Source organism: Micromys minutus (assembly GCF_963924665.1).
Source record: "Micromys minutus genome assembly, chromosome: X".
Lineage (NCBI taxonomy): Eukaryota > Metazoa > Chordata > Mammalia > Rodentia > Muridae > Micromys > Micromys minutus.
In genome coordinates, this window is record NC_137970.1 from 105,550,050 (window position 1) to 105,574,160 (window position 24,111).

At 39.2% G+C, this 24,111-nt stretch overlaps 1 protein-coding gene across 9 annotated transcripts; it reads right to left on the reverse strand.

Moving 5' to 3' along the window:
* Positions 1-388: 388 nt before the first annotated feature.
* On the reverse strand, positions 389-23,856 carry PABIR2 (PABIR family member 2; the record flags this gene model as incomplete). 9 transcript variants are annotated; one of them, XM_080909856.1, is made up of 9 exons in its annotated part: positions 23,724-23,856; positions 21,106-21,184; positions 15,979-16,022; positions 15,838-15,892; positions 15,488-15,589; positions 15,127-15,188; positions 14,188-14,249; positions 8,965-9,061; positions 389-472 (listed from the first exon to the last, which is right to left on the reverse strand). In XM_080909856.1, the coding sequence occupies exons 1-9, from the start codon at positions 23,819-23,821 to the stop codon at positions 403-405; spliced, it is 669 nt and encodes a 222-aa protein (XP_080765982.1). In that variant the 5' UTR covers positions 23,822-23,856. The 9 variants fall into 9 exon arrangements, with proteins under 9 accessions (XP_080765982.1, XP_080765984.1, XP_080765980.1 ...); XM_080909858.1 differs by having other exon boundaries at positions 14,188-14,252; XM_080909854.1 differs by having other exon boundaries at positions 15,127-15,212.
* Between the last annotated feature and the right edge of the window lie 255 nt (positions 23,857-24,111).

Below are 24,111 nucleotides of genomic sequence, written 5' to 3' on the forward strand. Positions count from 1 at the left end.
ACGTCACACTGCATATACACTGCTTAGAGCTCAAAAAACTTGTGGAAGGAGGGCACAGTAGCACTGACCACGCCAGCTCCTCACAGCTTCCTTACAGATATTAAACTGACCTCTATAGGGCAACAAGGACAAGAAGAGGGTTCTGACTCTAGCACAACACAAAATCCAAAAGCACCAGGTCACCACATGACAGAACAAACTCAAGGACAACAAGAAATCAGGGGAAAAAAATCAAACAGAATAGTACTCACATACAGAAAGCTTCCATTTCCACAAGACCCTACGACACACATTCCCTATAGGACGGCAATGTACCCCAAGGCACCTAAGGCCTCATAATTCAACCCAAGACACTGACAGCTTCATGGACGCTTGCTTTTGTACAGTGGTTTGTGTAAAGAACTATTCGTTCATTTGTAGATGCTCCACACATCTGGTCAAGGCAGGGATTTCTTCTCCTTGATAACACCACCTAGAAATATCAACAATATTTTACACATTCCTTAAGGCACCAGGTTTGGGGAGAGAAACAGCAACTGTGGTAGCAAAGTCCTAAGAACCTGAGGTGACTAATGCAGGCATCCTGTAAGTCTAGTTACATCTCCACTCTAAAATCAGTCTTCACAGCTTACATTCCAATAGCAAAGAAGCAATAAGGGTGGTGATGGAAGCGACTATGGGTTTCTTCCGCTTGGTGAGAAATGGCAAGGAAGCAGCTCAAACAGGCAAGGGAAACAAAACAATGTACTTTAAAGCTGATGCAGAAAAAAATGAAAATTTGATAGAATCAAAGCAATTTGAATATTACCATGAAAAAAAAAAGAGATGGGAAAATATGTAGTCAACAGAGAATTTTTGTAAATCTCTCAAGCAAGAGAATTTCTGATCAACTTTGTTTTGCCACTGCCAGGGAAAAGAATAATTATAGAAAATATGTGTTAATGCTCCCCTTAAATGTTTGAAAGTAGGTGCTCTTTTAGGCACTAGGGGAAAAAGCCTTCCAAGCAATCAAAAATGTGTATTTGAGTTTTAGTCATCAAATGCAAAATAAGGTCAGCCCAAACAGATGTTAGTAAGGTGACTGCTTGCAAAATTGAACTTTTGAGGAGAGATGCCCAGAAATAGGAGCATCATCGGAATGGTTGCGATCTGTCAAACTTTAATCCCCATTGTGGATCAAAGTTCTCCGCATTCCTCACTGAATGTTTTATGTGGGAAACAGTTAAAACACTCAATCAGAAATGGTTAAGTCACTTGGGTGAGAGATCATCCATCAAGATGTACGGAGAGCATGAATTGGAGCATGCTACTGTAGACTCTGCGGGAGCGCTGCCTGTAGCCAGTGAATCTGAGGACAAGCCACTGCTGATACTACTGCCATCCAAAATATCTGAACTGAGGACAAAGCAAAAAGAATTATAAGCGAATGCATGTATCAGGGTCAACATAACATGCAATGACATGATTTCAAGGACACACGCCTCAGTACAGCGTTGGTAAATAATAAGAAGCATAAAGGCCACAGCACTGAATGCACTATGTTGAGAGAGCTGTGAAATTCATAAAGCCACAGAAACCCAAAGTGAGACTTGTATTATTATTTGATTATCCCTCTGGATGCACCTGATCAACATATGATAAGTGTTCCTCTGGACATGTCAGGTTTATTATGAGGGAGGCTTCCTGACCTCTGTCTAAAATATTTCTATCTTCATATTTATCTTCTTAACTTTTAAGAGCCTTAGAGCAAGAATAACTGCTGTTATTAATAGTTACTAAGCTACCTGTTCTCAAACTTGCTGAGTGTGACTTCGGGCACATTCTATTTTTGAAGAAAGTCTCTCACCCCCCCCCCCCCCCACCAAACTGATCATTTTGCTTGCCCACTCCCAAGAGGCTTCAAAGCAAATATTTTGAATGATTTCCCCTGTAACTACATGCCTTTGCTGTTCTTCTCATTTTATGAATCTGTTTTTCTGTTTCCTTTAAGACCCAAAGATGCCCCTGCTATCCATAAAAGCCTCCTTTGCTTCCACTTCTCAGTTCTTCTCCAGCTAAGCTTCTGAAATGTTCTCTTCTCTTTAAACAGTCCTTATCATGTCTCTTTAATTCAGACAACTGGCCTGTTCTCATCTTCCCTCTGAAACTGATATGGACACCAAAGGCCTCCATAAGCCTTCCTGAGAATATGCTTCCCACCCAGCCCAGATGCTCACGGTTCCCAGAAATCAACCTTGGCCTGCCTTGAAAACTTGACTTCTTCATACTTTTCATGGAACCAAAAACCTCTGCCTGACATCAAGCTGCCTTTCTTGCTTTGATTCCAAGAGATTGTAGATCTATGTTCTGTATTTGCCTTAGATTTACTCATTCCATTATTCTAATATTTACTAAGTGCCTACCAAGTGTAGACGGTAGGTAGATACTTGAAGGATAATGGTGTGAAGGACAGACTGTAGCCTCACTGAACTTACAGGGTAGAGGAGACAGAGATTTAATTATTCAAGCTCATATGAAAATCATTATACTTTCTAACATGAGTAATAAACAGAAAAAGATACAGGTGGTATGAGAGTCTCACATGGCTAACATGATCTAACCTGGAGTAACAGTGAAAGGATTCTCAGAGGTGAGATTTGTGTTCTGATGTGAAAGATGAGTAGTCATTAACTTGGGAAGGGTTAGGAAGAAGCAAAGATAGTTCTGGAATTAAAAGCAGCCAAGTACAGAGGCAGGATAGAGTCAAAAGAACATAGTGTGAGTCGGACTAACGGAGTAGTCTGGCAGTTTAAGTTTACATAGACACATTTTCATTTTTTAAAATGGAAGAAAAACATAGAATCAGAGAAGGAATTGTGACTCAAGGAAATACCAGTCTAGTCTGCCACTAGCTCCTTGGCAAAACCCCACTTTGTTCTAATTGATGGAATCGAAATGTTATGCCTTTAATATTATTTATTAATATTGTAACTTTCCAAGTTGATTTATGTCCATTGTAAAGAAGCTTATAGTACATTTGTAAGTCTGTGACCTACACTATCCTGAAAGGCAACTTTGCTTCTCCTGCCTTTCTACTCACGCTTTGTGAAATGTAACCTCTTTCTTTCATGATTCTACCTGCAGTGCTAAGGTTGGGCCTAGGTCCTCATACATGCTGGGCACACATGTTACCACTGGAGCTATACCACAGGGCCTCTTCCACCATCTCTTTCTATTGCCTGTGGGTTGTTTTTAGGTGGAGACAGATTACAAATAGGTTTTGGAAGACTAAAATTAAAAAATGGAAATAGTCTACTCCACATTGCTCCTACACTATTCCCAGGGCTGTCAAATACATCATTAATAACACTTTTAAGGAAGAAGTCTGGAAAACTAAGTTGGCTCTGATATTTGCTAAACTACATGGCCAAATGGTCCAAAAATATGAATTATTCAATAACTGAAAAAAAGTTGCACAGATAATCCAAGACACTGGAAAATCACAAGGACCTTTCTATTTGCCTTTGGAACATACCTGAATTTTCCCCTGCAGCTTTTTGCCTAGACTAATATTAAAATGAATCGACTTTCCTAAAGCACATATTGGCTGAGCAGCACAAGGGCATGCTCTATGCCATTTGGCAGGAAGAAAAAGACTTAGATTAAATTTTGGCCACCATGCAGATAATCTGGAGATAGAGAATTCCTTATTGCAAGCAGCAGGGTGACAGAGAGCCCAGGATTAGAAGACTTTATATGTACCAAGACCTGGTAACTTAGGTGACTCTTGTATTCATTCCAAAACAAATATAAGACTGTACAGTGAAATGTTTTTCTTAGCATTATTGTTTACTTACTAGAAAAAAAAAAGCTGACAGAGACCTTACCAACTAGGAAAAAAAAAAAAAACCTTGAACATTTCAAAATGTCTTCTCCAGCACTGGACAGAAAAGTCTCTATTTTTTCTCACTGTGGGAAAAATGGCATAGCTACACTTTGTCTCCACGGCAATTTAGGTTCAAAACACAGTAAAGCTCAGAGCAGATATTGCCACTGAACTAAGACCGTGTTTCTGTTCTAGTTAACACATGGTCATGGAAGCTGAGGCTGCAGGCCATGCCACCCCCCTTCCCCCAATCATTAATTAGGTCCACGTAGAGCAGGACTTGTGCAACTGTGTAATCCACAGGAATTACTGTGTGAAGATAAATTCTATGGATTGCCATCACATCTTATACCAGAGCTTTTAAAAGCAACAGGGTCTGGTCCAATTTGAGGTTTTTAGTTTCTTCCATAACCTCTGGTGAGAGTGCTAATGGTAATGAGCCTTACTTTCACTAGGGGCCCACAGCTAGTCAATCATAGGAAAGAAAGGATAATTTAGACTAGACATAGGACCCTCTGAATTAAAATTGAACTAATTCACCTCAGCTAGGACTGGTGTGGTGATGTGGCTCAGTGGGTAGGGGCACTTGCTGCCAAGCCTGATGACCTGAGTTCAAAGGACAGAACCAACTCCTGATCTCTACATCTGCATGCCCCACATAAAGAAATAGAGAAAGAGAGAAAGAAAGAAGGAAAATCATCTAAGCATGGTGACAGATATCTGTAATCCCAGCATATCAAAGGCAGAAGTAGGAGCTCCAGGACTTCAAGGTCACCAGCCTTGGCTACACAGTGAGTTTAAGGCTAGCTTTGGATAAAGAGTAAGAATTCTACTCCAAAAATATTACAAAATAATAATGATAGCACATGCTTTTAGGCACAGACCTCATGAGGCTGGGGCAGGGGAATCTGAAGGTCAAGACTATAGTGGGCTACACACTAAATTTCAGACCAGTGTGGGCTATGTAATAAGAGAACTCAAAGTATAAACCTAACTCAAAATGTTAAAATTAACCACCATATTGAGCACTGATGCACTGAGCAGGAAAACTCAAGATTGTTTTTCCTCATACCGGCAAAACAGGGTACCACTTCATCTTTACCATGGGGCTAGGGAGCCTGCAAATACCTTAGTTCTTTCTGCAGTGCTACAGACACATACAGTCTCATTCTCAGTTCAATGAGGAACAAAAGCGGTATCCTTAATATGAAAAAAAAAAAAAAAAAAACACAAAGTACCATGCGAGGCATATTTCTGAATTATGCTCAAGCTCTTGATGTTCACAAATACAAAATGTAAAATGGCATAGTTCCAGCTTTGTAGTTGGCAATGTTCCCTGTATTCTGTTGACAGTGATTTCAGGATTCTGCATTTTTAAGGGGGGGGGAGGAAATAAAAAGTATGTCCAAATGGACACAAAGCCTAAATGGGTTGACATTCAAAGTTCTAATCTAATTTATACTTCAAAGATATCAGATTTTAAAGATTACTAAGTAGCACATAAATTTTAAAGACTATAAAATGTATCTTTTCCTTCTCTTTGTGGTATGGAACAGGGAGTAAAGAAAAGTTTAAAAAGATGAGATTATATTTGTTAGTTATCAGATCTCTGAGATACTCTCTAAAAGATAGCAAAAGAAAGAGTCCTTAATTTAATTAACAAATATTCTGCCATATTTAACAGCAGAAATAAGGGCACAGGTGGTTCCTATCTCTGGACCCGTTTCTAAGAATATGGATATCTGATTTTAACCAATTGAACTGCATTAAGAGACAGATGTTTCTGAAGACGCAGAATCCAGATTCAATATTAAGAGTAACTCACACGAAATTTCTTTATTGTAGACATAAATGTCAGCATCCTTAGTATATAAGGTGCCCCACAGATCTTATCACAATTTTAAGCTTTAAGGTCCTTTGAGACTCCACAAATTCAACTAAAAACATTCCTTGAAAGTTAATTAACTGCTTTTGCAAGGCTTGTGTATGTATTTGTATGTGTAGTGCATTCATGTGTGTGCACATGAATATTCATGTCCATCATTGCTCATGAAGAGACCAGAGGCCAGAGGATGTTGGGTGGGCTGCTTTATCACTGTCTTATCCCTGGAGTTTCCAGTTTCCTGGCTATGCTGGTTAATCAGTAAGCACCAGTGATGCATCTGTTTCTTCCCTTTCCCCAAGCATGGGAGTTATAGGTGTATGTGACCATGCCTGGCTTTTAAGTAGGTGCTACAGATGCATTTGTGTGTGTGGTGCATGCATGTGTGTGCACACAGACGAGGCCATTGGGTTTCATGCTTGCATGGTAAGTGTTCTGACCCACTGAGCCATCTTCCTAGTTGTTGGTTTTGTTTTGTTTGGGGTAAGTGAGTCTACCTATGTAACCCAGGCTGAAAACTCTGAGGCTCTATGATCCTTTCAATTTAGCTTCCTGACTACCCAGGGCTATAGACATGTGCTAGCACTGGACAATTTACTTTTAGTGAATTGTGAAAAATAAGTTTCTTTACTAGTCAGTACTTAAGCCAGGCTTCCATAGCCTATAAGTGATCATGAATTAGGCAAATATCTTTTGGGTGTACTTTTTTTTCGGTTTTGCTTTTGTTTTGTTTTTTAAACAAGGTAATTATGTAACCATAGCTGGTCTTGAACTCACCATGTAGCTGAAGCCACCCATTCACTTTAAGTTTTATTTAACATTAATGTCCATGTCTCCAGGACTTACACAACTACTGTTTACTCATGGTTTGCTAAGGCTGTGCTGCTTAAAACATGAATGCCCACACAAGGAGTGAGAACCACAAATAAATACGGTGTCTTTTCTTTTTCTTTCTTGTTCCACTTTGGTTTGAATTTTGGTATTGCTATAGATCAAACTCAGGGCTAAAAGCATGCTAGAAAAGTGTTCCATTATTGGGCTATGCCTTACTGTTTTTCTTTTGTTTGAGACAGTCTTACTATATAGCTGAGGCTATCCCTTTTCACTAAGTAGCTTAGGCTGGCCTCCAACATGGCAGCCTGCCTCAGGCTGCACTATGCTAGGATTACAGGCCTGTGCTACCACAAACATCTCTCTAGCCTTGATTTCTAATTTGCATGAACTTCTTTTGCAGTTTTGTGGCAATGTAAAAAAAGACATCAAATATGAATATATAGAAATCTCAGCACGAATTTCTGCCATGCTGGAGATAGAACCTCCAGCCTCATATAAGCTAAACATGCATTCTACCACTGAGTTACACACCCAGTGTCTCATTATTTTTGTTTTCTGCTTGGCAAAATGCTGTGAACTTTTCCCTCACTGGACCACTTGATAAACAACTGGATATGCAAATCTATTTATAGTAATGTGCCTATACTCACACTTTACCATAAAAGCCACATGCAGTTTGCAGTAGGTATACAGTTTCCTCCACTAGCCCTCTTGACCAGCTCCAGGAATTGCTCTTTGCAGTCTCTACATATCTGGGAAGACACTCTGCACCAAAATTAGCACACTGAGCTACCAAGGATACATAGAGACAGTGGAAGATACAAATAGGAATGATCTAGAAGGAATTCCAACTGCACCAGTCAGCAAGTCTCTTGAAAGATAATAAGCTAGGACTTGCTCACCCAGAAGTGCAAGTTATCTTAAATAAAACAATGCACATGTAATTTGGGAAGAAGGAATTATCAACCCTTACATGAGTGAGTAGCTTTTATACCTTTTCCATTTGGAGAGTACCTTTCTATTTTTAAAGTGAATACCCCTATGAGTTTAAAAAAAAAAAAAAAGGATTCTCATCCTTAAAACCCAGGGAACAGAAAGTCCTAAAAGGTGTTACACAATTGTATATGGAGTATGGTACTCATCAAGTTAACTAGAATATCCTGAAAGATTACAAAATATTACCTAGGAACTGCTACTATGCCTTCCTCCCAGATATCTGTTGGTATTCAATTTCTCAACTTCAGAATAGGAAAAGAAGTCAATCCTCTCACAAGACACCGAAAACCTATACATTACAGACCTAAACTACAATGACAACAACTATCAGTCATGTGACCTGAACTGTAAGAATTAGCAACTATTACTAAGAAACCTTACATTTACGCTGGGTTTGATGGTACATGCCCATGGTCCCAGTACTCAGGAGGCTAAAGCAGGAGGGGAACAAGTTCTAGACCAGCCTTGATTACACAGTGAACATGAGGTGAGCCTGGGTTATACAGTAAGACTGTGTTTCAAAATGCAAAGAGAAACTGCAATCTTAACGGGCATTGTGATTGACTACTATAAATTTTCTAAAAAGATTTTTACCACGATAGATCACATTACTTATCAAACCTCAGGCATAATATTTTGAATATGACATGTCCTGCACCAGCTCATGTGTTGAATGCTTGGTTACCTGGGTAATGGCACTATTTTGGGTGGCAGAAACTTTAGGGGAGGGACCTATTTGGAGCAGGGGAGCTACTGGGGGCATAAACATAAAAGTTATACCTGGTTCCCAGTCTCTTCCTTTTTTTCTGCTTCTTGGCTTTTATGAGGGCAGCAGCCATGATGACCTGTGTCACCAGAGGCCCAGAATCAAGAAAGTCTGAGAACATCAGACTGAAACCTCTAAAACCACGAGCAGAAATAAATCTTTCCTTCCTTGTTTATGCCAAGGGCTTTGTCAGAGTGATCCAAAGTTCAACTGATACACATAGTTAAGATGTAACCATCTCTTATAAGTCAGCATTATGGGACATGAAACTCAAGCAAAGCAGTGATAATCAATACATTTTCTCCACAGTAACCCAGAGGGGTTCTTTCTCAGACCAGTTGGTTGATGATACTATATACCACACCACCCCATCATTGAGAAAGGCTGACCTAACAGAGGCTAGAAACAAAACTAAAGGTGCAAAAAGGGTACAGATACTTCCAAAGTAGTACTTGGAAGTAATTTCAGAGGACCTGGTCACTCAAAATCACTTACACGTCCGTGGACACTCCCACTATGTGAGCATGGATTATATTTTATATTATCTCAATATTCTTTCAATGTGGTTCTTTTTAAATGTGAGTCATACCCTAATAGTTTTTTTTTTAATTTCATTTTTACCATGAACTGAAATCAGACAACTGTGCAGCATTTGCAGATAGCATGTTGGTGGTTCCTTGGAAGAGTCTCTTAGGCTGGCTTTCTGTCTCCATTTCCCCTACAACAAAAGAAATATAGCTACCATAAGACAATTTTACAAACACAGGACTGGTGCTAAATGACAGTGATATTTGCTTAGTTAAATGAGACTACTTTTATAGATATTCTGTAAAAGCTCCCGTGTGTGCCAGGAGACTAGAGATCCAGAGACAAAGGCAGGAAGATCAAGAGTTCAAGCCTGAGCTACATAGCTACTTCCAAGTCAGCTCATCTCTCAAAACCTATAACAACCCCAACCCTATAACAGTGATTTTCCCATGTACATTAACATAAAAGAAATATGCATCAATATACTTTGGACAAATATTAATAACTTTAATTTTCATGCATTATGTACAGCATGTTTTATACACACATTTTAATAAAAGAGAACAATGATTTTATCAGATGACTTAAATAAAAACTAACCAATGGTAGAAATGAAGCAGGCATTCCCAAACAGTTAAAACTTATAGTGAATATTTTATGACTAGCAAAGAACACTTATTTTACATCTTTTAATATCTTAACATTTCTTGAGACAGCAACAAAATTTATTTTCTGATAAGGTGGAAAATAGAAGGTTGAGTTGGATGATATACTAAAAATAGAAATAGAGTTGAAAATATAGCTTTGAGAAAGCAACGACAGTAATTTAGTTCACACATTTGCAACTATGTTGGTTTACTCAACCCTATAGATTTTCACAGAATTCGTAATCATAAAACAGCATCAGTAGGAATAGTGCTTAACATTTGGCTGCTAACTACTGAGGGTTGTTTGCCCCTTCTCCCTGCCCCAAGCTCTGATTTTATTTCAGATGTGCATATTTTAAAATTTTGATGGTGTTTATATGAGCTTAAAAATAGAACAGAAATGATAATTTAAGATATGTGAATATGTCAATATGCCTGAAATCCAGTATTTGTAAGGTAGAGGTAGGAATATAACCACCAAGTTTGAGAGCAACTGAGCTACCCAGAAAGTCACTGCAGCCTGCACTACAGAGTAAAACCCTATCTCAAAAGAAGCAAGGAAGCAAGCAAAAATTATCAAGCTTGTCTATATCAAGCAGAAACATGGAACTGAACTTAAAACTATATGAACTAGTTATAACAGAAAAAGATTCAACAAGAACACAGGTAGCCTTCATTTTCCCCTATTATGAATTAAATTAAATTATTTTTCTTCTGGAGCTACTGTGAAATTTAATAAAGTCCATAAAAGCGATGTTTCTTCACTTGCTTTGTTCAGTGCTTTAATATGCAGCTTTGAAACTACAGGGTTTTAAACTTAGCAAAGAACCCCTCCACCTACTGGTAAATATTGGGATAGCTACTAAACAAACACTAATTTCATTAACTTTCTGGACAGATTTTACTTTAATAATAACAACAATAATAGCTTTAGCTTAAAGTGTACTTTCACCTAATACTCCTAAGAACATTCCTCAGGTTATAAATAATTTCTTGCAAGATTAAATAAAGAAACTTTTATTCGCTAAATACAATTATTGTCACTATCAGGATGTACTTTCTAAAGCACATCATCTTTAATATTTTTGAGAATTTCATATATGTACAAAATTAATATGATCATATTCACCTTGAATTCCCCTCTCCTACTCTCCCTGGGTCTTTTCCCCATGTCCCCATTCCAATTTCATATCTCCCTTATTTGTTTTATAACCTACTAAGTCCAGTTAGTGTTTTTCATATGTGTATGAGTTTGAAGCTATCTACTGGAATATGGGCAGTTTACTCCACTACAGAGTGAACCTCCTGCCTCCAACTTCCAAATATGTGCAACAACATGCTCGGTATATCCTCCCCATATCCCATATCTGGGCCTTTGTGTCTCCCTAACCCCCTTTCTTTCATAAACAAGGTTTCATGTATCCATCCTAGTCTGGTTTTGAACTTCCCAGTTATCAGACAGTGACCGTGACCTCCCGATGCCCCTGCCTCTACCCACCAAGTGCTATGATAACAGGCATGCATCAACAAGCTGCTTATGCCACAGTAGACAGCAAACATCAGGTTTGGTATATGTTTGGCAAGTACTTAACCAATTATGCTGTCCTCTCAGCCCTATTTGAGTTTTTTGAGACTGAGCTTCATGACACTGAGTTGACCTTGAAATCACTATGAAGAAGAGGAAGAATCTCCTTCTGTCTCCACTACTTAAGTGCTATGATTACACGGTTGTGTGGTGCCATACAACTGTATGGTGCCTTAATTCTAAGTTATCTTAAATATAATACTTCTGAATTTGTGTATACTAGGACTAGAAAGACTTCACCAAAGCCATTTTCCTAATATTACTTTATTGGTCCTGAAGGTGATTTGAACTGCTTATTTTTGAGGGTTTATTAAGCAGATTTGTTTATTTTTATGTATGTGAGTGTTTTATCTCCTTACATGCATGTATACTAAGTGTGCCTGGTGCCTGCCAAAGGTACAAGGTACAAGGGAAGGGGTCAGATCCTGTGGAACTAGAACTGAATCCAGGTCTTGCAAGAACAGTAGTCATCCCAGCCACTGAGCCATCTTTTTAGCCTGCCCTCCCTGCCTTTTTTATTTCTTGACACAGTTTCACTCTGTTCAGGTTGGCCTGGAACTTACAATGCCCAGGATAGCCCAAGCCCTGATAATCCTATTCTCTTAGCCTTCCAAGTGCAGGATTCCAGGCATAAAACTCCACACTAAGTTGAACTGCATTTTTTTAAATTAAAGATTTATTTTTTTAAGATTTATTTATTTTACATATCTGAATATATTGTTGCTGTCTTCAGACACACCAGAAAGGGACATCAGATCCCATTACAGAACTGATCTGTGAGCCACCATGTGGTTGCTGGGAATTGAACTCAGGACCTCTGGAAGAGCAGTCAGTGCTCTTAACCTCTGAGCCATCTCTCCAGCCCCTAAAGATTTATTTTTATTATTTTTAACTATGCGTGTGCGTGTGCATTTGTGTTAGCACATGCATGAGTGGAAGAGCCTTTGGAGGCCAGTAGTGTCAGATTCCCCTGGAGCTGAAGTTACAGTGGCTGTAAGCCACCTAACGTGGGTGCTGGAAACAGAACCCAGGCCCTTTACAAAAGCAGTATGCTCCCTTAACCACTGAACCATCTGTTCAGATCCTGAATTGCTTTTTTATCTTAAGGCAATTGTTAAAACACTTCTTTAAAATGGCATCTGCTTATACCTGTAGCTTTAAGTGCTTTCCTCTAGCAATTCCAGTATTTCAGGTTTTATATTAAGGTCATTGATCAATTTTGAATTCCTTTTTTTTTTTTTTTTTTGTGCAGGATGAAAGACAAGTATTTAGTTTCATTCTTCTGCATGTAGATGTCCAGTTTCCCCAGTACCACTTGCTAAAGAGGTTGTTATATTTTCTCCAATGTACGTTTGGGACACCTTTAAAAATTAGGTAGATGGGGCTGGAGAGATGCTCTGTGCTTAATAGCATTTGCAGCTCTAGCAAAGGACCAGGGTTTGGTTCTTAGTACCCAGTGGTGCCTCACAACCATGTGCTCAAACTCCAATCCCAGAGAATCCAATGCCCTCTCTGTTCTCCACAGGCACTTCATGCATGTGATGCACATATATGCAGGTAAAACACTCATATACATAAAACTAAAAAATCTTTTAAAAATCATGTACAAGTAACTATGTGGGCCTGAGAGACCTGGAGATCCCAGATTGAATTTCTATATATGTGCATTTATGTGTGAGTGTGCGTTTGGGTATAGAATATAAAACTAGAAAAGAAGGAAACTAAGAAGAAAAATGAGGTCTTCAGTGAAGAGCAAAAAAGGAAGGTCAAAGACACAAATAACAAAAAACACTGAGAGAGGGCACAGGGGAAAAAAGGGGTGAAGTCAGATGATAGGGGAGAATCGACATAACTAAGTATGTGTAAAACATGTAAAGAAAACCATTACCTTCTATGCTAATCCAAAAAAGAAAAAGAAAACTAGATGGGTGTGGTTAGCATCCACCTAGAATCACAATTTGGAAGTAGAAGCAAAATGACCAAGAGTTTGAGGCCTGTCTTGGCTGACAGTGTGTTTATTGTCAGCCTGAGTGACATTGAAAGTAAGTATGAAAACCAAACCAACGCAAACCACTAATAACAACAAGCAAAAGAAAATGGTGCCTGGCACTTCTAATCATACAGCCGAATCGCCAGGAATAATGACTAAACTAGTATCAAATATCTCAGCTGTGTTTAAAGAAACAGATGCTATCAAGGGCCTTACATAACCATCGAAAACTACTGCTGAATGAGAAACCTTTACTGCTTTGTGGTTTAAAACAAGCTTCTGAGACAGCACCAATATACATAAAAAACTTTATAGATGTTAATATTTGAAAACTTTACTTTGCTGACACATACTTTGCTGATGGAGAAGTGATTCCCACCTGAGCAAATTCTATGTCTACAGATCTATTTGCTATAAAAGGGTAGATTTCTGCACACAAGTCAAATTGTGCATCTCTTAGAGTCGGATCACTGAAAAGCAATTATTTTTAAATATATTCATAATATGAATATAAGAATATGATTCATATGTGAATTATAAAAATATAGACAATATAAAATGGTTAATTTATACACCTTAGAATCCATAGAGAATGTTGAAAATATCTAATAAAGTTGAAAAAAATGTAAAAAAGAAAGAAAGAAAGAAATCCAATACATGGCAAACATTTTTTCCTGAGGAATATTTACAAGATTTTAGTGTTGTACTCGGCTTTGGCCAGAAAATAAATATTGGGAAATGGCATGAATAAACATTGTTGTTTCATTTAAAAAATAAAAATTATCTAACATTTCTGTAGAAAAAAAGTAATTCTGTGAATTCATTTCAGACCAGAATTCTAGTTTCTAATACATGCTTGGCTAAAGTCAATGACAGAAGTGTGATGGATCCTTTTCCCCAATATTACTAAGGTGGATGCATACACTTAGTAAGGTGTGCAGTGTCAGGGTCTGGTGTATATACAAATATCTATACTACCACACCTACTTTGCCTTTTTCCTGGTGGATGATAAGTACATTTAGGATCTACTCTTGTAGCAGCTTTAAAGTATATAATATATATATAAAATATACCAACCATAGTTGCCACATACCTTTTCTCTTAAGAGGACCAAGAACACTGGGCCTAATGCACTTGACTGGGCTCTGACTCCTCCTGCTTTGACAAATGAACAAACAGGATGATATGAAGTGCTTCCAAGATGAAAGATGAACAGCATTATAACCCAACTAAGTAACATGAATAGTCATATAGACAGAAATACAAAGTGCTTGTATTGTGGGGTGGTTCGAGTTGGCATATGGCGATATGAAAAGACTTGGCATTTTAAAGCCATTTTAAAAATATTCTGTAAGACACAATACACACAATTGCTCAAAAAAGTGTCTTATTAGAAAAGTTATTTGCATTTTGGCTTATAATCTTTTATCTTTAAAATGGGTGTTAGTATGTTAGTGTGTGGATGAGTGTGTATGTGAGTGTGTCTGTGTGTGTGTGTGTGTGTGTGTGTTTTCTGACTATAGATCAATATTAAGCACTGGGGCTCTTGCTTCAAGCCTCGGTATCACAATCAATCCATCAATCAGCATTAAGGCTCAAGCTTGTAAAATGTTAATGCCTCAATATAAGTGGTGAACATATGTTTGTTCATAATAAAGTTCTAACAGTTTTGATGTCTATGTGAAAAATTCCATAATAAAATTAATTTGAGAGAGCATGTGCATGTTCAAGTTCATGTGCTTGTTTGGTAAAACTATTGGAGGCCAGAGAAAAATCATTCCTCACTCATCACCTTATTCCTAGGAGATAAGGTCTCTCACTAAATCTGTAGTTAGGCTAAGCTTCCAGCAAGTCTGGGCTATCCTCCTGTCTCAGCCCCACCACATGCTGGGGCTACAGGTATGAGTGGCTACAATGAGCTTTTCCTATGGGCTCTGCGATCTAATTTCAGACCCGTGTGCTTGCAGAACAAGCACTTTTACCCACCGAGCCATCTTCCTAGGCTCCACACTTAACATTCAAATTGGCATACCTTGAAAAACGTCTTGGATTCGAAACAGGACTTGGTGGCATCTCACTGTTGTTCACAAACATTTGCAAGGATGGCGACAAGCACTGCTAGAGAAAGTACATGCACTGTTACAACAAGCCCGGCACTTCTGTTCTCCAAAGGGGCTTTGCTTTTGTTCTGTTGTTTTTCGAAATTTCTCTTGAAATATAGCAGCATAGCTATGCAAGTGCCTCATACATATGACATTTTTCCAATTTACTGACACAGGTTTTCATTGCTTCTTCAAGTCTGTGGAGACTTGAAGTGAGCTGAATTGTATATATGTATTAGAATAAACAGCTTGCTGGGAAAAGGACAGTTAATATCTTGTCAACAATCCTACCTTTCCAAATCCTCTGGTTGGGGAAGGCGCTGGAGAAACTGGAGTGAAGTCAATTCTCTTTGGGGAATATAATTTCTCTGGCTTGTCAAAATCACTATCACTCTGTAAACATAAAGTATTATCCTCACTCAGCATATCACAGATCTTAGGTACGACTATAGTAACATACCTATCTTCTGAAGAGTACAAATGGACACATTCAAACACTGTGCTGATTAAGCAGAGATCAAAACTAAGAATCACTCTGGAAGCAGGAGGAACATCCGTCTATGAAAGAATCAACCAAGTCAGGTAAGCAACACAAAGTATTCTGGAAAATGACAACACAGGCCCACATCAGAACACTTTACCAGGCTCAAGCTTTCGTCCCATGACTGGCTTATCTGCATTCCTGCTTGCGCTTCCCTAAAAAGTAAAAAATAAAAATAAAAAAATCAGGGCTTACAAACAAGGCACATTAGAGGCTGGGTCCTGCCTTGCTAACCACTAACCTTTCATTTGCAGTTTCTCTGTTCATCATATCCAGGCCTTCTTCCTATAAGGATAAGCATATGTGCTAAATCATAACATTCATCCATGTGTTTACTATTCCAATAGAAGTGCAATAATTCCAAGTGGTCAGAACTACCATCCTTAGATCGTTGACCATGCTTTGCCAGTACGTTAGAATACACTCAGTATTTAGAGTATTTAGAGCTAACCGGAGCTGCACCTTGGATAATTTGTAAGATTTTAGTCTTAAATTTAAGACCAAGCTAGTAAGCTAAAATGAGCCTTCAGATTTGATGCAGTCTGATACTAAGAATAGGATTAGGTAACAGTGGCAGCAACTAGGAAGGAAATGTAAACATTTACTACTTTTGTAACACAAAGCATCAGTCACTATAGTGTACAACCTCTTCCTACATAATTCTTCATATTCTTAGAAACTTAGCTCTTCAAACCCCTAAACATGAATACACTAGAGGCAATGCAAGCAGTCTTTAGAAAGTACACCAGGTGTCCAACCTCAAGGCACCATCTGTCGCTAGACAGGCACTGACTTTAGCACTTTTCCCAAATGAATGGAAAGCTGTGTAAATCTAAGGGAAACAAGACTGTGCTTTGGAAGTATTCATTATTCCACTAATGTAAAATAAGAAGCCATGTGAAATGGGAAAGAAAACAGTGCCAATGCTATCAATTTTTATTACTGATGCACTAATGAGTAAAGATAGGCTAACAGACCCAACATAATAGTTTCTATATGATTAATGTTCTCCAAAATACTTTAAAATGGCAAGAAGGACATTTTGCTTCCATGCTGTAAATGATCTCAAAGGTTTGATGTCTAATGCTATCACCATGAGTCATAATAGTTAAGGGGAGACCAGTGGTAGGGAAAGAGTGTTTGCCTATCTATAATGCATCTTCCATTGATCCTATCTATAAGGATCAATGGAAGAAGGCAAGGTTAACCTTCAAAATAATTGCTGCTTTCGCTTACATCATCATTTCTTCTCTTCTGGACAGGGTTCCATATAGCCCAGGCTGGCTTTGAACACACTGTTTAGCTGGAGATGTTCTTGTATTTCTGATTCTCTAGTCGCCAACTCTTGAATATTTGGTGGGTGGAGGGCTGGGGATGAACCTAGGGCTTCGTATATGCCAGGCAAGGGCTCTCTATCAATGGGCTCAAGTCCTCATTTTTTAACATCACAAAACTAAAATGATTTGGAGGCCAAATTATGTTCCTTCAAAATAATTACTATCCTGTCACAGAATGTGAGATATAATTCAAGCCAGTGGATCTTAGAAGATTGTAATAGTTGTAATGTAAATAATTAGTATTTTCTCCTAAGAAATATAAATGGACTTGTAAGAGTATAAAATCAAACAAGACAATTATTCTGCTTAAAAAGCTTTGTGCTATTGCAACTTAAAAAACAATTATAATGTAGCAAGTGGTGTAAGAATGGGCTTTTTAGGCAACAGCTAATTCAAATAAAATTATCCACTGAATCATGATTTTACCTTAAAAGATATATTCCCATTCCCCACCCATTTTGTATCTTTCTCTCCTGTGTTTTGAAACAAGAAAAATTTTACAAGTAAAATATTTTGTAACATTTTGTTGTTGGTGGCAGTGGTGGGTTTTGTTGTTGTTGTTTGCATTATAAAAGAAACACATGCTTACCGCTGAACTTTTAATGAGTTCATTGAAAAATCATAAACTACCATGTAAGGGCATAAGACAGGGTTGCTCGGATAGGCCGATGACAGGCTGAGGTGGGAAAGCACATATATGTGTGTCAGTTTGAGAACTAAAGAATGCCAAAAGGTAGTGAAATCATCTGCAGACGCAAATGTGAAGGAAGTCAGAATTTCAACGCAACATTGATAAAATATACAACTTCTCAATATTAGATAGGTCTACAAAGTGGCTGAGAAACAGAGATAGGAAGAGAACTATATTTAGAACCAGAAACAAGAATAATTTAAGAGCTGATTCTTTTTTCTAAGAGCTTTAGGGAGACACTGGCTAACGGTGTTAAAGAAAGCAAAGAACTCAAGTGGGATAAGAATGAGCCCCCCCCCCCCCCGACACTGACACTTAAGTGGGCATTAGTGACATTTTCAAGGACAGCCCTTAAGGGAGTTGGGGTAGAAGACAAGGAGCTAGATACAGTCAAGACTAGATAGGAGAGACCAACTGACTGAAAGAAGGACACTGTCCCACACAATATGTGTGAAGAGAAGAGCCTAAGATTTGACAAGGAGGAGACAGAATGCTTAGGACAGGAGACAACAGCTATGCAAAGTGACAGGAGCATCAGAACAAAACAAACAAAAACCAGAAACTGTATTAACCACCAGGGAGAAGCTCTACATGTGAACACAAAGGTGTTTCATGGAGAAGAAAACTGGCATTCTAAAAGACATGTGTTAGGGCTGGAGAGGCAGCTCAGCAGTGACCAACTACTGCTTTGGCAGAGGACCTAGGTTCAATTCCCAGAACCCACATGACAGCTCATGACTGCCTGTAACTCCAATCCCAGAGGATCCAACACCTTCTTTTGGCACCCACGAGTGCACATGGTGCACATATATTCATGCAGGCTCTCACACATTAAAAATTAATTCTAAAAACTAAAAAGATGGGCGTCTGTTTTATATGTAACATGAGAAGTATCTTTGGCTGGAAGTGAACAGTGGTAACGCAGGAAGCTGGCGGAGACTAAACAGCAACAGATCTGGAATATAGCTTGGGAAACAGCGTGGAGTTAATGGGACCTCAGCCCCTGGAAAGAGTTAATCTCCCTTTCAAACTATCCATCTTTTCAGCTTCTCTCTGTGTACTCAAAGCAACACCACTGCCTGGTTACAGAGGAACAGAACCGCAGTCAGCTGGAGTCCTCCTTCTCCTAGAATTGTTATTTAAAAAAAAAAAAAAGTTGTAACAGTGTAAGGCTGCTTAAGCAGAATAATTGTCTTATTTAGTTTTATACTATTATACATTCATTTGTATTTCTTATGGAAAACAGTAATTATTTACATTATAACTGCTACACTCCTGTAAAATCTATCAGTTTGAATTATATCTTCCATTTTGTGACAGAACTATGATTATTTTGAAGGAATGTGATTTGGACTCCAAATCAACGGCTAGCAAGTATTGGCAGACCTTTAACCCAAATGTATCCCTTCTGATTTGCTGCCTCTAACACAGCACTGAGAGGAAGCTTACTATAATTGGGTATAAATTTTAGATGGTTCACATATATCTAATTGGTTGGCAAATTCTAGAGGTCCTACCTCTGCTTGTCTTTTTAGCATCTCAGCTCTTCCATTTCATTTCCAGCATTTTACTCTTTGCTTGTTACTATGGGACACGGATGAGCACATTAAGATTTATACAGTGCGCTGTAATATTAGTATGGAGTGTCATTAATATCATGATGGTGCGGGAACGTGTACAAAGGAGATATAAGGATTAAACTCGGTTTCAAAGAAGCAGAGAAACTAGAGAGGAGGAGGAGGAGGAGGTTGATGGGTAGCATAAGGACTAGTGAATTACCAGGGCCCTTTAGAAAATGAGGCACCCGAGCAAAGGATAGGGAATGATGACAGATGAGCCTACCCAGAGCGGATAAGAATCTTCACCTCTTAGAAAAGAGCTAAGTGAAGTGGAGAGAGGCAGATTCGTTTTCCCGTCTTTGCTATGCTGCTCTTATCAGGAGCACAGCTGTATAACACGTAAGAACATTTTTCATATATCCAACAAAAATAAGTACTTATATTTTCAGGTATCGTCAGGGAAGTAGGTGAAGCAAATCAAACCTCTGGATAGCTAACATCCCCTTTTAGTATTTTTAGCCAGCTCAGTGGAAATCTTCTCCAAATGTGTAATAGTGTTCCCTTTCTCAAACAGGTTACAGCAATCAGAATGGCACTGGAAGATCTTTATTCTAGTGCCAGCTCTGCCATGTACTACTGTGTGAGCCTAAGCAAGTCACTTATGTCATTTGAGTCAGTTGCTGCAGCTTCTAATTGGGAAAAAAATACCTTTTGCCTTGTCTCTTCTCTGCTTCATGGAGACTGTTACATGCACTAAATGAGTGAAAGTACTTAGTAACATGGAAAATACCATCAAAGTGTAGATGTTAGTAGAAATTAAGAAAAGGTTAATGACCAGGGATCCTTAGGAACATGACCATATGCTTTTATACTAGTGACACCCTTGAGACTATCAACAGGCTCTCAGCCCTTGTGCCAAACCGCAAACTTATTGTGAGGAGGGGGAAAACCTGTCTGCGTTCTCCTTCTCCCTCTCCTTTCTTGCTAGCCAGTATTAGCAGACCTTTAACCCAAATGAACCCCTTCTGATTTGCTGCCTCTAACACACCACTGAGTTGGAAGCTTATTATAATTGTGTATAAATTTTAGATGATTCAGAGGTCAGAGAGGCTGTCCTATAAATAAATGGATGAACCTTTGTGCACAGACTATGGAAATCTAGTTCAGCCATTTAGAGGTCTGTGTGCTTACATCTCAGATGTCCAACGCTGCCGGGTGAGTGAGCTCTGCATGTGAAGTGCTACTATATAAAAACCTCTTCATAATTTTCCCCAGTGCAGCTATCTAATCCAGTGATTCCCAACAGCTCTGGCTACAGAGAAGAGACACACTCATCCACTCTTCTGGGAATATAAACACATATTTTACAGGGGTCTTTATTTTAGGCAACCAGTGTTATCTGACAGATGTATGTCAGAAACACTCAGCCACTATTCGATTTTTTTTAATTTACATCATAGGATAAATAAAGACCACCATGCTCAGCTATATTGGAGGTTACTTCACGACTGTGACACAAGTAGAAATAAATAACAATGAATAATTTTTTTTACAAATACAAAGCCCTAGAGCAATGAAAGCAATTTTAAACCCTCTCCCTGCCCGCCTCTCTGTACCAAAAGCTGAATGGCCCTGGCAGAACTAGTAAGCAAGATGTGTAAATTAAATCTTTTTTTTTCAAAAAACAATTGTGCCCAGCACATAATTCCCTAGAAAGAGCTATATTTGAAAGTATCGCCCCCCCCATGTAAATCACTCCACATACTTACTTTGATACTTACCAAGCTATGATGGCTCATAATTGTCGTACTGTTCCTTCCAGTTCTAAGTGGATATGGCTCAAAAACCTGTGAAAGGTCACTGCAAAGGAAAAAAAAAAAAAATAAAAGGATTAGCGTCTCCTAAAGGAAGCTATCTTTCAACTGAACTCAACACCCTCAAGTCTGTAGTTAACAATGGAATCTTCAATGGTTCCTCATTTCCTACGGACAAGGAACTCCTTAGCCTTCCACTTGGCAGAGCCAGGCCGGTGTGCTGCAGATTCAGCTTTTGCTAGATACTTATCTACTCAGTGGTTGGGGGACAGCTCAGAGAAGTATAGGGCGGAGCTCTAGACTGGTTTGTTCCAGCTGCTTCAGGTCAGAACTACACCCCCAAACCAGTTCCTGTCAGATGTGAACAGCTCATTGCTTTACCCCAGAGAACCATGAGGATTTTATTGCTCTGCATGTACTACCAACTGAGAAGAGCTAGGGAGTTCTTACCAACATGTCTGCCCTAAGCACCAGAAATACTGTTCTACCTCTGACTCCTGATGTTCAAGTGAATAGATGTAACTGAAGAGGCTTGCATTTTTTTTTCTATTCCTGTTTTCCCTCTGATCTCACATGCTCTCCTTCCTACTGTCATCTGTCAAAATGCTTCCTCTCCCTCCACACCTACCCTGAGAGCCTTACCTCCATGAAAGCATAGCACAAATTTCTCCTTATTCTATAAATGTGATGCAACCATTTCCTACTTAGAACTCAAAGAAACTGGGAGATGGTAAGCTTCATGAGATGCCCCTTGCTTTTCAAAGATTTGATTTTGCTATGTCGTCTGGGCTTGTTTTGAATTCCTGGGTTCAAGTATACCCCACCACAGTTGGGTAAACATTCTTTGTATTTTTGTTTTCAGGGCTAGCAATTGAATCAAGAGCCTTGTATATCCCTATCTAAAGCTCTACGTCGAGCTATACCACCACACCAGTATGGTACAAATGTCTGTACGTTCCTGTGAATAAAGCCATGGCTTTACACATGCTAAGCGCAGAAGCACTACCAAACAGCTACATACTGAGCTCACCTTCTATTAAAGAAAAGAGATCCCAACATAACAACAAAAGTAGAGAGGGGATAAAAGGAAAGAAATAGAAAACAAGTGTAAATGCATATTAAGTTACTCAGGAGAGGTGTTTTATTTATCTTTGTATAATATCACTAATTGTCTAGCAGTCTGTTCTCAGGATAAAAATTCAAGGATTTTCAAAACTGAACTGTGTTAGGCTCTAAGAGACCATTGACAATAACAATTTCAGCTATTCTCATTTTAAAAAGGAAAAAGACATGAAAAGGTTAACTAACTCACTCATTAGCACAGATACTTGGTAACAATTGAGTCCAGGCCTGGTCTCTCCTCCCCTTGTCTGTCAAGTCATGCTATCTTTTAAGTAATTACTTAAATTGCAGTTCACAAAACAGTGGGTTTTTCCTCAATTGTCTAAATGCAGGTCAGTGGGACAGCCCAAGGCCTTAGCAATTGCTTCCTTACCAGACTTTTAAAAGACAAGGGGAGAGAAGGTGGGGTAGCAACGAGACAAAGAACAGTTTCCCCTTAAGTACCTAAAAATCCCTGGATGATGCCGAGGACATCAGAAATGCAACTGTCACTTCATCATTCATTCCTTTAGTTTCAAAATCGTATTTAAATCTAGGGGAATAAAACGGACTTGCCTCCCTGTCAATACAGACGTTAGGATCAGTTCAGTTGGAGGCAAAGCATTATCAAGTCTTCCACTGTGCTTGAAGAAAGGTTTGGGGCTAATATTACTCCCATCCTCAGTTCTGTCCTGAATTAATGTCCTCTCTGTGGGGTCTCAAAGTTGACCTCAGATGAATTGTCTACGTACAAAATTGAAAATGCAATAGTTTAATTTAGGTGAGGCAACTAGCCTTCACTATCAAAAGCTTTTACTTTAAACTCCTTGGTGTCTTGTTCACACAAAAAGACAACATCCTGTCACTGAAATCAAAGGAGTGATTTTTTTTCCCATTATTTTCTCAAACCTGTGTTTTACTGACTTAAGCTACAACCCGCCCCCCCCCCCCCCATTGCAACACATTTCAGGCCGCTTCAAAAACTATAAACACTGTAATAAATCCAAATCACTTAATAGGATATGACCACACCATGTAATCCCAAGTTATTAGATAAACTGTGATTTCTTAAAGCAAACCTCTGTTAATGCCAGGGTTCCTAAACTCAGCTTAGAAACAGCACCTCTTAGAGACAGGCGTCAAGTTACAAGCCTAATTCAGGGGATTCAGCTTGACTTGCCATGATGGAAATAAGCCAGGGCAAGCAACCTGTCAGCAGAGCCAGAAGGTTTGTACACACATTCTCTTTTAGAACTGCATAACACGGCCCCCAGGTACAGGGAAGGCCCCTTCTCAGACATGGCCAGAGTGTGAGGTCGAACTTTCCCTCCATCTAGGGAACCACGTCACTATGAAGAAAATAAGACCTCAACCCTTCAGTTTGGAGTCTAGATGGAACTCGAACTGGCACTTTCGGGAAGAAGACTTCTTGCCCAGGGACAAACCTCTAAACCCCACACTCCTTCCTCCCCAATCCAGCTCACCTGAGCACATGGATCAGGGGAGCACTGTTGGACCGTCTCAGGGTGGCCCCCTCAGATGTGTCAGCCTCAAAATCCAGATCCATTTTCTCCTGAGCCATTCGGAGACTTGCTAGCCAGCACAGCCAGCAGTGCTCTCAGCTCCTGGTGCTTTGCTATGGACTCACTGCAGGACTGAGCTGCTGGGGACTGGCAGCTGGGGGCGGGGGCTAATGGGCGGAGGCTTGGGCGGGAGGGCGGAGAAAAGTAGGAGAGGAGGATGCAGATGAGGAAGGATGTGGGGGGCGGGCGGAGGAGGATGTAGAGCTGATGTTGGGAGGGTGACACGATGAAAAAGAGGGTGGGGGAAAGACAAAGGTGGGAGAAGATAAAAGAGGCATGGGGGTTAATA